This window comes from Osmerus eperlanus, chromosome 6 (genome assembly GCF_963692335.1).
Source record: "Osmerus eperlanus chromosome 6, fOsmEpe2.1, whole genome shotgun sequence".
Classification (NCBI taxonomy): domain Eukaryota; kingdom Metazoa; phylum Chordata; class Actinopteri; order Osmeriformes; family Osmeridae; genus Osmerus; species Osmerus eperlanus.
The window spans coordinates 1,724,859-1,738,848 of record NC_085023.1 but is presented as its reverse complement, the minus strand read 5'-3'; the positions used below and the strand labels follow the sequence as shown (position 1 = coordinate 1,738,848).

The following is a 13,990-nucleotide window of genomic DNA, read 5'->3' as shown; positions in this document are numbered from 1 at the left end:
CAAGGCACCTCCAAGGGATAATGATTAAGCTGGGGTGACTCACTGTATCTTCGATACATTCTAGGTCTTTCCAGTTGATCTGACTAAGACAACACTCTGTGTCCAAACAACGCTGCCCTACCTACCTTCTGGCACTGTTATGTTACTCGTTCATTTCCCAACATCTGCTCCACAGGTTCAACTGGATTCCAGAATGCGCTGTAAGCCCTCAATTCCCCGAAAGCACCATCAATGTTTCAGGACAGGATCAGACAGTAAACCCTGTCCCCAGTCAAAGAGGACCGGGAGGAGGAGGAGCAGGGCGACCCTGTCAGCCCCCACTAGTTACAGCAGGCCAATCACAGAGCAGTGTCAGCCCCCACTAGTTACAGCAGGCCAATCACAGAGCAGTGTCAGCCCCCACTAGTTACAGCAGGCCAATCACAGAGCAGTATGACATCAGCTAGGGTACAGGGCTAGGTTAAGGCTACTTACATTTACTCAATACATAAAGGATTACCATGTCCCTCCGGACATTACTACTTAGTGTACTACATTTGTTTCTCGCCCTGAAAATGGTTGTGAGGCTGTGACCGCCTACTTTTTAATCCCACCTTGTCGTAATGTGTGGTGTTACCGTGTATCTCTTTATGTAGTGGGCCCACCCATTTAGTCATGTAATCCAGGTGAAAATGCTGCAGTGCCCTCTTTCTGTCTCTCTGTCTCTTTCTCGCTGTTTCTCTTTCTCCCCACCCAGGACCTGCAGGAAGCCAAGGGAATGGCGGGGGGGCGGTACTTCCTGCGTAATAGTGATGGGCATTCCGGCTCTTTTTCGTGAGCCGGCTCGTATGGCTCAGCTCACCAAAAAGAGCCGGCTCTTTTGGCTCCCGAACGGCTCTTTAAAAAATACATGTTTTAACTATGAATTTGACTATGATGGGTGTGAAAACAATTTGAATTAAATTATGAAATGAAATCATACTCGACCGTAACCACATATCTTTAAAAATGCATTGATTTGTCATGGCTCTCCTCCGAGTTTTGACTACTCTCTGACTGTGTGTGAGTTGGCTCGGCCCTCCCTCATGCAGGATTGACAGGAACAGAATGTGAGGATGATCGTGTGCGCCTTTAAGCCTACAAGTATTTTTTTGTTGTTCTTTGAATTAGTCAATTATTTTAAATACAATTAAAATTCATTATTTCATAATCATTTAGTTTTTATAGGCTGTATTAATCTATTAAAAATAGAGGCGGCTCTTCAGATATGCGAGCCAGCTCCCGACGTTCACCTTCAAGAGCCGGCTCTTAGAGCCGGATCGTTCGCGAACGACCCATCACTACTGCGTAAAGGGGAAGGAGTGTCCAGATTGGAGCGAAGCAAGCACAACGTCCAGAGGAGGGCCTCCCTGTCCCAGCTGCCCAGCAGGAAGTTTACCTCTGGCGGGTTGCAGCGGCGTTCCTCGGCCCCTTCCATGTTCAACCTCCCCATCACCCCCACGGCCAATTTACCTGCCTCGCCCCATCCCCCAGCCCAGAACCAGTCTCAAGAGAGGACAAACTGACATGTAGCTGCCTCCTCTCCTCACACCCTCAGCTAGCAGGATACAAGACTGCCTCCTCTCCTCACACCCTCAGCTAGCAGGATACAAGACTGCCAGCGCCTCCACTGGTACGTGACAGTAGCTAGTGGTACGTTCCAGCGCCTCCACTGGTACGTGTCAGTAGCTAGTGGTACGTTCCAGCGCCTCCACTGGTACGTGACAGTAGCTAGTGGTACGTTCCAGCGCCTCCACTGGTACGTGACAGTAGCTAGTGGTACGTGCCAGTGCCTCCACTGGTACGTGCCAGTGCCTCCACTGGTACGTGACAGTAGCTAGTGGTACGTTCCAGCGCCTCCACTGGTACGTGTCAGTAGCTAGTGGTACGTTCCAGTGCCTCCACTGGTACGTGACAGTAGCTAGTGGTACGTTCCAGCGCCTCCACTGGTACGTGACAGTAGCTAGTGGTACGTGCCAGCGCCTCCACTGGTACGTGACAGTAGCTAGTGGTACATGCCAGCGCCTCCACTGGTACGTGACAGTAGCGAGGGGTACGTGCCAGCGCCTCCACTGGTACGTGACAGTAGCGAGGGGTACGTGCCAGCGCCTCCACTGGTACGTGACAGTAGCGAGGGGTACGTGCCAGCGCCTCCACTGGTACGTGACAGTAGCGAGGGGTACGTGCCAGCGCCTCCACTGGGACGTGACAGCGCCTGTGTATTGACAGGGAGAGCCTAACCTGTCAGCTGTGTTGTCGATGCCCCGAGAGAAAAAAGGAAGTGACCAGAGCTTGCTGTAAAGCAGTATCTCTGGTCGTACGATGTGTATGACGTCATTGACATTTTAAAAGGCTTTGTAGAACAAAAGGCGACTTTAAAAAAATCTAAAACCCAGCAGTGTGTATTTTTTTTGCCTCCCCTTTCGAATTCAACATTCAAATTACAAGACAAAGAATGATATCCTGAGAAAAGTGGATTTTGAGGGGTATAGCTCCATAGACCTCCATTCATTCTGCACTCGACCGTTAGCGCCCTCATATGGAACCAGAGTGGAACTACAACCAGTTCAGAACCCGGAAGTTTCCCGAGAGTGGGAGTTCTCCCCATAGATAAAGACTAGGGCTGTGTCTACTACCGCGCACTTGTGCACTTCGAGCACTGACTTTCAGTGCTTAGGGCGCTTACACTGACAGAACCAGAAGAATTCAGTGCACTGAAAGTACCCGGATGACGCACTGCAAACGGTCAAAAAATGCAGTGTACAACGATGGACACTACTCGCCCTAAACGGGTGCCATATTGGCTACGTAGCGGAAGAGGAGGAGCCCTTTCGGCAGCTTTTCATTTCATTTCTAAAATAATGGCGGACGAAATGACTCGCGAGCAGATTCGCCTTAGATTCGCGGGTGTCACAATCAGATTTGCGTCCGTCACTTCCCGCCAAGTGGGTAACTTAAGTGTTCCATTTGAGACAGCACTACTCAGCGACGGAGTGCACTACAGATGTAAGTGCACTGTATTGCAGTGTACTTAGTAAAGTTCGCGGTAGTAGACACAGCCTTGATGTCTTACGGCGGAGTCTAGAACGTCCGCACATGGCAGCCATCTTGCTACAGTCAACTCGCTCACCCATAACATTGTGCTGGTGCTACATGTACTTTTTAACCCTTGTGCTGCCTTCGGGTCACATGACCCAAAGGTTCATAACGAACCATCGTTGTGTCTACCCAATTTTACCCAATACAAAAACAAATAAAAATAATTATCTTTTAACCTTCGCAATGTGGAGGGTCTGAGACAGCCCGACGGTTAAAAGAAAATGCTTCACTTTGTTTTTGTATGCGGTAAAGTTGTCGCAATACGACGGTGGGTCACAATGACTGATGGGTCAGAATGACCCGAAGAGAACACAAGGGTTAAATGACCATAACTTGCTCAATTTTCAACCGATTTTTAAACGGTTTGGTTTGTTATCAACGTCAGAGATGTCGTTATGCCACTGCATACTTATGAATAATTATGTTATTTAAAAAAAATAGAATAGAAGTATTCCACCTGGGGGGGAAGAGATGGTTGGTCTGAAGACAATGTGGATTCAACTGTATTGTTCTCGTGACCTGAGAATCAGAATGGGTTAGACTCTGACTTTCCTTGTTTACACACTGATGTCAATTACACATCACGTTGTTGTCAAAACACTACACACAATGTTCAGTTGCACACACTTCTCAAGTAAAGTCTCAAAGCATCAACCTACAACACACAAATATTCAAATCTCTAAACACTCAGGTCTGGTGAGCAATTTGCGATCAGGACTGCAGCATAAAAAGGGTTAGCCTCTGTTTTGTTTGGTGAACAATGGAGAACTTACAGTAGAACATATCAACAACCAGAGAAGGAGAGGGGTAAGAGTGAGAGGAGGAAGAGGACAAGGAAGAGGACAAGGAAGAGGACAAGGAAGAGGAGGGAGAGGATGACAAGGAGGAGGATAAGGAGGAGGAAGAGGAGGACGACAAGAAGAAGGAGGATGAGGAGGAGGAGGAAGAGGAGAAGAAGAAGGAGGAGGAGGAGAAAGAAGAAGGAGAACGGTGATCTCTAATGAGATTCTGGCCACCATGGTTGACCATGTGCTCAACCATGGTTTGAGCATGAGGGAGGCTGGCCAGAGGGTCCAACCAAATCTCAGCCGCTTCACTGTTGCTGCCATCATTAGAACCTTTAGAATGGAGAACAGGTATGAATTATATTTGCCTTGTGTACTGAAATACTGCATATCAATAGAATACAGTGTGCTCACTGTATTTGTATTTTGCAGGACTGAAAGAGAACCACACAGTGGAGGAAGAATATGCACTTTCACAGCCGAACAGGAGACTGACATTGTGAAAATGGTTCGTGAAAACAACACTATCACACTCCGACAGATACAAACCAGGATCCTGGCTGACCATGCCACATTCAGAAACATGGGGAATGGAATGCCCCAGGAATGCCATGCGGATGAAACAAGTGTACAGGGTCATATTCGACTGAAACACAGACTACATCAAGGAGTTACGGCAAGAGTTTGTGCTTGTAAGTCCCAAACATTCAGCACTGACACATGCATGCATTGTACCTGTAATCCAATATTGTTCCTTTTCTACAGTGTCTCACTGTAGCCCACTGTGTTGACCCATCTGTGTCCATACTATAACTTGCATTACCATGCTGTCTGTTCCAGCGGATCCAGGAGCATGACACAGCTAATGAGCTATATGAATACATATTCATTGATGAGGTTGGATTCAACCTGGTGAAGAGGAGGCGCCGGGGCAGAAATGTCATTGGCCAGCGCGCCATTGTTAAGGTCCCCGGCCAGCGTGATGGGAACATCACTTTGTGTGCTGCAATGGGTTGAGCAGGCCCGTTGAAAGTACTGTACTGTTCAGAAATAAAACTTCTTTTGCCGCATATGTGTGCTGTTTTATGTTTGAAAAAAAACTAAAGGTTTTTGGAAAAGTTGGCAGCCCTGTATAGATGGTGACGAGTGTCAGTGTGTCCATGCTTATCTATTAAGGTTGTTGTCATAGAATGGATCTGTATCCATAAAGTTGTCTTTCATCTTTGTTGTGGCTTTCAGTGGTGTTGAGCTCATTGCTATTTGCGTATGGCCCTGTAGGCACATTGGTTCTGAGCTTGGTTGAATTTCTAATTTAGGTTTGTAAATATGACAGTGGTAAATGTAAAAATGTGTGTGAGAGAGAAGGAGAGAAATTACACAAGAAGGTCTCTCTCTCCAGTATGTGTAGCCCTACTACAACACCTGGTAGAAGCAAGCCGCTCTGTCGTTAAAAGTGTTTTGTGGAGCCACGCTGTTTGTTGATGTGTTAAATAAACACATCAGTAGCAAGAGGGAGTTTTGTAGCTTTACTGGTATGTATCCTATATTTTGAAATGTTTTTTTTCCCCACCAATTTTTACATATAAAAACTCCACTGTACATAGACAATGTCAGTGGCAAAATGTTTTAAGTCTTGGTCCCATAATGTCTGTGACACTAGATTGTAGGTCAGAGGTCACAATGTTACCAAAGTGTATAGTGCCAGGCAACTTTGAATGAGGAAAATAGGAGGAATGTCAAGGCCATTTCTAGGAGCCATATCTAAAGACGAAACACAAGCTTTCCAGCACCATGAATACAGCTTCTTCTTTCTGTGCTTTGCGAAGCTTCTAGGGAGAGTAAAACCTCCCATATTGTGATACTATTTAACTGCATTCCTGTATTCTTTGTCCTCTGAGATGCTCAGCTTGAGTGTATCAGACATCTGCACCTTACATATATGTAATAAATACTTTGAATTTGTCTTGAACTTGGTATTGGTACTATTTGGTAACTGATGTCATTGACTTTGTACTTTCACAGCAATTGGGGTACAATATGAGATTTCTTCAATACACACGAGGTGGTTTTCCCTACGCGGATAGCCGGTCACAAGACCTCCTACTATCAGTCTCTTTACTATTTAATATTTCACTCGATAATACTACACCACAAATGTCCAGGATCGTTGTGTTTTGTAGATATGAGCTACATCTAGCCAGTTTAAATTGTATTTTGATTGATAATGTGAGCACAGTCGGACAGTACTGTATTCCCGTTTGCCTCAGTCAGCCTCTTTCATTGGCAGTCCGATTCATTATTAACTGTCAATGGTAATGGTATTAATTTGCTAGATGTGTAAATTCAACCATTTGAAGCTATAAACTTTTGCCAGACAGGGGGAATGAACCGGTGATTCTTGTGATCTACAGAAGTAAAGTAAAGTACACCCATGAAAATCCTCCAAATGTTTGGATGTTTGATATTAGTTTAAACAATAGGTGGTGATATCGTAAAAAGAAAAAAGAAAAAACGACTCAAGCACACCTCACAATTTCCCCAGAAATTGTACCCTCTCTAGTATTTTATATTTATGCTTTTTACTGCAGTATTTATTTACTACTTATTTAATCTTTCTTTATATTTCTACATACTATGTTAACCACCATCTACCGAAGCAAATTCCTCATGTGTAATCCTACTTGGCAATAAACAGGATTCTTATTCTGCTGTTTTGGACCACATTTCTGAAAACAAACAGATAATGTACAAAATGTTTATTCCCTATAGAACATAATCTGATCATGTACATGAGATTGTTTCATTAAACAAGATACATTTTTAATGTTTACCACTTACAAAAAGGGTTGTTAGAAAATGTAACACGTGCATCATGTATATCAAAAACAATTTACATTTGTGCATTGCAAAACCCCCAAAAAACAGAACAAGCTAACATATTTTGATGTATTGGGACAACAACTGCTATACTAACGGATATGTTCGTACTTTTCTGATTGCTTGATCCATGTAATTAATGTGTTTTTTTAACTCTGATGTTATGTCAGTTCAGTGATGGCATTCAGTGACAGCATTGTGGGTCTGGCGGGTTCTCTGAGTAGAAACTAGTATGGAGGATGAGACGTCTGTCCATTACCCAAGACCCTTTCCACATGTTGTGGTAGTACGTCATTACTTCTCAGGGACACAGACAAGGGGCTAACTTTGGCTAATTGAATGCATAATGGAGGATGGTTTCTTAGTTAACATTTGCTTAGTTGGTTGTCTTTACATATAATTTCATTTAATTACATTTATTTTTACAACAAATTGTGTGATAACTTGTTTTTTAATGATCGTTTGCTTAACCATTTGTTTGAAGGAGCAACAGTTAGTTACAGTTAGCTTTGAGCTAATCAGGGGTTATTTTTCTACAGGTGTACAGGTGCAATGTTACCGTCCCATTTAATCCACATTTCCCTCTTGTGATGATATTGTTATCTCAACCTTACAGACCAGAAACAGGAAGTTCTGAATATCCATCCTTGATGTAGGAAAGACACGTACAATAAAATCCTTCCAACACACTTTCCACATCCAGGAATAGATCTGTAGGCCTGTGGACTAACTCTGAGCCTGTGGCCCTGTGGACAGACATCCTCACACTACTACATACAACACTACACAACCTAAACATGACTCTCTAACTCTGCATAAACACTCATTCATGTGACTTTTCAGATCTGCTCCGGTCATGGTGTGTAGTAACTCCACACGTCAACACTTCATGGTGACAAAAGCACTGCAAGCAAAGTCCTGCATATCAATCCTGACCCCATCTTTCAGTTATGATGCAAAGCTTGGATATTGTTTAGCACAAATTTCAGGTGTATTTCAAATAGTTGTTTTATATCAGTGTAAACAAATAAATAAGTATTTACAAACTTGAGCAAAAAGGGAAACAAACAAGGAAAAAAATAAACATAAAAAAACGATAGCATAAATAATTTACAAAAAAAGAATTTATAATACAGACTTAGTATAAACATCTTGTTCCCAGAGTAAGTTGCTGTAAAAAGGCCTTGGGGTTGAAGAACTTTCCAGAGGCATTAAGAATGATGGGAACGGATACCAGTCTATAATCTGCCACATCACTGGTCTTTGGTACCAGTCTATAATCAGCCACATCACTGGTCTGTGGTATAACCTTAAGTTATAGTTCAAATGTGTGGATCATGTCCCTTATCTGTTCCTAGAACTCAAATATTGGTATTCACTAAGACTGACAGTTGGAAAAGTGAGCTAAAATCAAAAATGTAAAACAGAAAAAATAGGATTAAAAGAAATGTACAATGTCGAACACAGCGTTAAGTTATTTGGCTTTTGTTAGTCCACTGAGATGTGATGTCACTTCTAAGGGAAAGTCTGGTCTTCCAAGACCCTGGAGAACAGACACAGCTAACCCTAACCCTGGATAACAGACACAGCTAACCCTAATCCTGGAGGACACACAGCTAACCCTAACCCTGGAGAACAGACACAGATAACCCTGGATAACAGACAAAGCTAACCCTAACCCTGGAGGACACACAACTAACCCTAACCCTGGAGAACAGACACAGCTAACCCTAAACCTGGAGAACAGACACAGCTAACCCTAACCTTGGAGGACACACAACTAACCCTAACCCTGGAAAACAGACACAGCTAACCCTAACCCTGGAGAACAGACATGGCTAACCCTGGAGAACAGACACAGCTAACCCTAACCCTGGAGGACACACAGCTAACCCTAACCCTGGAGAACAGACACAGCGAACCCTAACCCTGGAGGACAGACAGGGGTAACCCTAACCAGTCTAATGGCTGTCCCAGCACAGCAGACAGGTCTGTGTCCATCTGAAAGATGGAGTTAAGATGTGGAGATCCAGGAGACAGAGGAGCATGGTCCACCCAGCTCAGTTATCTGAAGGGGAGAGAAGGAGAGGGAGAGAGGAAGAGGGAGAGGGGGAAAGAAAGGGGGAGAGGTGGAGAGGTGGATGGGTCATTGGGTCAATCACTGGTATAAACACATTTGAAGACATGAAAGCTATGGTTACAGGAGACTTCTGTTGGGAAAGATGAGAACCGAGCTTCACGTCTGCACAGAGAGATAGGAGATCCAGGGAAGGTCCACACCAGCAGGGTGGAAGGAGCCAGCCCTGCCCCTTGGCTGGGCACAGAAGGGTGGAAGGAGCCAGCCCTGCCCCTGGGCTGGGCACAGCAGGGTGGAAGGAGCCAGCCCTGCCCCTGGGCTGGGCACAGCAGGGTGGAAGGAGCCAGCCCTGCCCCTGGGCTGGGCACAGCAGGGTGGAAGGAGCCAGCCCTGCCCCTGGGCTGGGCACAGCAGGGTGGAAGGAGCCAGCCCTGCCCCTGGGCGGGCTCAGCAGGCCCCAGAACTCAGCTCACCAACATGTGGGTTCCATCTACAGCTGTGATGACAAACGCACCATACCAGCCCACTACTCCCCACTGATCACCCAGAAACATCTGGTACTCCCCCCACAAACCTCACGCTTCATAATGAGCTCTTCAGTATCACAACCCACTTCACATTACATTTACATCCACTACCATGTAACTAAATAGCAACACCTATAGTAACAACACTGTACTTACATAGGAACTGCTACAAGTTATTGAACAAGTAAAAATAGTTATGGTGGAGGTTGGCCTTCCCAGGGGTAAGATGATGTCTTGATCTTGTTTCGGTAAAAAAGTATATTAGTTTTCTATGTACTCTCTGTGATTCAATTTTTGCTATGTATTCACTATGATAACCATACAGTCACTGTAAACCATACAGTCACTATTACCAAACAGTCAATATGGTAAACATGCAGTCACTATAATAACCATACAGTCACTATGACCATATTGTCACTATGATAACCATACAGTCACTTTAACCATACAGTTACTATGATGACCATACCATCACTATAACCATCCAGTCACTATGGCCACAGTCAGTATAACCATACAGCCAGTATGACCATACAGCCAGTATGATAACCATACAGTCACTATGACCACAGTCACTATGACTATACAGCCAGTGTGATAATCATACAGCCAGTATGATAACCATACAGCCAGTATGATAACCATACAGCCAGTATGATAACCATACAGCCAGTATGATAACCATACAGCCAGTGTAATCAGGCAGGTGACAAGCAGAGAGCACAGCGTGAGGAGTTATCAGCCAACACCAAGCAGACTGCAGCTCCAGGTTGTTACCTTTATATGAACACAGTTGGAAACTCCGGCTTATCTGGGTGTTAAAAAAAACATTTGGAGGATTTAAAAAAAGGTGTATTTCTTAAACCAGACAGCACAACAACACACACGCCCCTCTCTGCAGCTGGGGGGGAGGGGGGGGGGGGGGAGTGTATGTGTGTGGGGGGGGTTGGGGTCTGTGTGGGGGGGGGGGTGTGTGTGGGGGGGGTGTGGGGGGGTGGGGGTGTGTGGGGGAGTGTTTTGGGGGGAGTGTGTGGGGGGGGTGTGAGTGTGTGTGTGTGGGGGGTGGGAGTGTGTGTGTTGGGGGCGGTGGGAGTGTGTGTGTTGGGGGGCGGTGGGAGTGTGTGTGTTGGGGGCAGTGGGAGTGTGTGTGTTGGGGGGCGGTGGGAGTGTGTGTGTTGGGGGCAGTGGGAGTGTGTGTTGGGGGGCGGTGGGAGTGTGTGTGTGGGGGGCGGTGGGAGTGTGTGTGTTGGAGGCGGTGGGAGTGTGTGTGTGGGGGGCGGTGGGAGTGTGTGTGTGGGGGGGGTGGGAGTGTGTGTGTTGGGGGCGGTGGGAGTGTGTGTGTTGGGGGCGGTGGGAGTGTGTGTGTGGGGGGGGTGGGAGTGTGTGTGTTGGGGGCGGTGGGAGTGTGTGTGTTGGGGGCGGTGGGAGTGTGTGTGTGGGGGGCGGTGGGAGTGTGTGTGTTGGAGGCGGTGGGAGTGTGTGTGTTGGGGGCGGTGGGAGTGTGTGTGTTGGGGGCGGTGGGAGTGTGTGTGTGGGGGGCGGTGGGAGTGTGTGTGTGGGGGGCGGTGGGAGTGTGTGTGTTGGAGGCGGTGGGAGTGTGTGTGTGGGGGGCGGTGGGAGTGTGTGTGTTGGGGGCGGTGGGAGTGTGTGTGTGGGGGGCGGTGGGAGTGTGTGTGTTGGAGGCGGTGGGAGTGTGTGTGTGGGGGGGTTACTCACCTCTGCACTCATACTTGAGGTCTGAGAAGAAGACGAGCTCCTGGGAGAACACAAAGAGGCCGAGCCGTCCTCCTGCGAACGTCTGGTCGTACACGGGCCCCGAGTCCGCCAGGATCTGCTTCCCCTCGTACACCACCACCCTGGGGGACAGCACAGCCGGCAGGTGGGTCCCTTAGCTGTGTGCATGTGTGTTCGTGTGTGTGTGCGTGTGTGTGTGCGTGTGCTCACCTGATGAAGCCAGTCTTGGGTCTGTGTATGAGGTGCCACCTGTAGGCGGTAAAGTCTTTCCAGCCGACGTTCTTGGGATCGTGCCAGAGGGTACGCACCTGCACACCGTATCACACACACACGCCACACACACGCCACACACGCCACACACACGCCACACACACACCACACACGCCAAAAACAAGCCACACACACGCCACACACACGCCACACACACGCCACACACACGCCACACACACACCACACACACCACACACGCCACACACACGCCACACACGCCACACACGCCACACACGCCACACACGCCACACACACGCCACACACACGCCACACACACACCACACACACACCACACACACACACGTATACTGTGAGGTTTTTTATATATTGTTACCATACAAATATTCTAAACTGAAACGATATGTCATTTAAGTTAAAGGCAGGGTATCTAACGTGTTTAAAAAGCATTTGTTGTCATATTTGCCTAAATAAACTTCACATCTTGATAGCAACCAATAAATCTAAAGGTTTGACGGTAATATTACAGTTTTTATCGATTGCTAACACACAAAAATAGGAACATATGACACAATCACCACAACTTGTAACTCATGTGCCAACTCTTTTAACCAATTCTGCTGAACTATAAACACATTTTGCTGCTTTAGACACAAATTTCAATTGCGAGCCACACTTTCCTCAAAACACAACACACAATTATCTGCTTTAAACACAGATTTCAATTGGTAAACCACACAGTCTCCAAAACACTACACACAATCCTCTTTATTTTTAACACTTCATCCATGCCAAAAGCTCCTTGTTTTCAGACAGAACACATTGTTATTCAATTAATAAAACTTCAATTTCCAAGGCTGTTGTGCAATTTATAATCAAGGTTTTAGCAATATAAGGGACATAGGTGAGCTCCTGGTTTGGAGAGCAATGAACGACATGGAAGCACAAGCATTTCAGAGAGGCAGAGGAGTAAGGGTAAGAGGAGGACGAGGAGGCGGACGAGGAGGAGGAAGAGGTGGAAGGAGAGCAGTAATCACTGATGAAATTCGGGCCACAGTGGTCGACCATGTCGTGAACCATGGTTTGACCATGCAGGAGGCAGGCCAGAGGGTGCAACCAAATATTAGCCGCTACTCCGTTGCATCCATCATACGGACGTTCAGGAGAGAAAATAGGTAAGAAATACTAGGCCTACTATGACAGAAAAACGGTTGTATTTTTGTATTTAGAGTATTTTCCATTGTTCTGTATTTGTACATTTTGCAGAACTGAAAGATTCCCCCGGCGTGGTGGGAGGGAGCGTACCTTCTCAGATGCACAGGAAACAGCAATAGTCAACATGGTTATGGCAAATAACGCATTAACCATAAGACAAATAAGGAATACAATAATCAATGACCAAGTCACATTCCCCAACATTCTCACAGTTGGCCAGGCTACAGTGGACCGTGTTCTGAGGCGGAACACACTAAGAATGAAGCAGATATACAGAGTGCCGTTCAACAGAAACTCTGACAGAGTCAAAGATTTGCGCCATGACTATGTGCAAGTAAGTCTTACTCTATATATTCTTACAGCTGATTGTGTCCTATTACTGTAGCACTGACACATTAGTGGACTATATTGTAATCCAATTCAATGTTACAGTATTTTCAAGTGTTTTACAACAATGTGTAGGCCTATTTCTGATAACTACTGTAATATTGTCATGTTTGTTTCAGAGAGTTCTTGAGCTAGAGGCAGCTGAGGAGTCGAATACATTTATTTATATTGATGAGGCTGGTTTCAACCTCTCCAAAACAAGGCGCAGGGGCAGAAACATCATTGGACAACGCGCCATTATCAATGTCCCTGGCCAGCGGGGAGGGAATATCACTCTGTGTGCTGCCATAAACCACAACGGCATCCTCCATCACCACTCAATCATTGGCCCCTACAACACTGCCCGTCTCCTCATATTCCTGGACACACTCCACAACACACTTATTCCACCCGACCAAATAGTCCATGCAGAGCAGCCCAGGTATGTTGTTATCTGGGACAATGTAAGTTTCCACCGGGCTGCTCTGATCCACAATTGGTTCACCAACCACCCACGGTTTTTGGTGCTTCCCCTCCCACCATACTCTCCATTTCTAAACGCAATAGAGGAGTTTTTTCCTGCCTGGAGATGGAAGGTATACGAACGCAATCCGCAGGCGCAGATGCCCCTGATACAGGCCATGGAGGAGGCATGTGGCAATATAGCCCCTGAGGCCTTTCAGGGCTGGATTCGCCACACCAGGCGTTACTTTCCCCGCTGTCTGGCCAGAGAGAACATAGCCTGTGATGTTGATGAGGTCCTCTGGCCAGACAGGATCCGAAGACAGGATGCAGCCTAATTATTTTGTCCTCCTTTTTTACAGTGTTTTACAGTATATATATTTTTATTTTACTTTTCTTCTTTGTTGTTGACTGTACTGGCCTATTCTTTATTTCACTTTTGAAACAAATAAATATTTTTGTTACTGTATATTTGTGTGTTGTTTCATATTGGAGTAAAAACATTTTACAGTTACATTTTACAGTATAACAATATGTACTAAGCCTAAGTAAGCCTATGGTATCACTGAACATGAAAAGGCAAAATGCTCCTGATAAG

At 46.0% G+C, this 13,990-nt stretch overlaps 1 protein-coding gene and 1 long non-coding RNA gene across 12 annotated transcripts in view; one reads left to right on the top strand and one right to left on the bottom strand.

Moving 5' to 3' along the window:
- LOC134021879 (uncharacterized) overlaps nt 1-3,079 on the top strand; it is a 317,808-nt gene extending 314,729 nt beyond the window's left edge. The window contains exon 2 of the long non-coding RNA XR_009930593.1: nt 2,640-3,079. This is a non-coding gene — a long non-coding RNA (uncharacterized LOC134021879). The remainder of the gene's footprint in view (nt 1-2,639) is intronic.
- thbs2a (thrombospondin 2a) overlaps nt 1-13,990 on the bottom strand; it is a 49,808-nt gene that overhangs the window by 15,219 nt on the left and 20,599 nt on the right. For 3 of the 11 annotated variants that reach the window (XM_062462956.1, XM_062462960.1, XM_062462957.1), the window contains exons 20-23: nt 11,332-11,429; nt 11,104-11,243; nt 10,165-10,198; nt 6,645-8,848 (exon numbers count right to left, since the gene is read on the bottom strand). In XM_062462956.1, the coding sequence (XP_062318940.1) occupies nt 10,167-10,198; nt 11,104-11,243; nt 11,332-11,429 (270 nt within the window). In that variant the 3' untranslated portion in view covers nt 6,645-8,848; nt 10,165-10,166. Of the gene's footprint in view, nt 1-6,644; nt 8,849-10,164; nt 10,199-11,103; nt 11,244-11,331; nt 11,430-13,990 lie in introns of those variants that run through there. The other 8 variants (XR_009930588.1, XR_009930587.1, XR_009930590.1 and 5 more) reach the window with 7 other exon arrangements.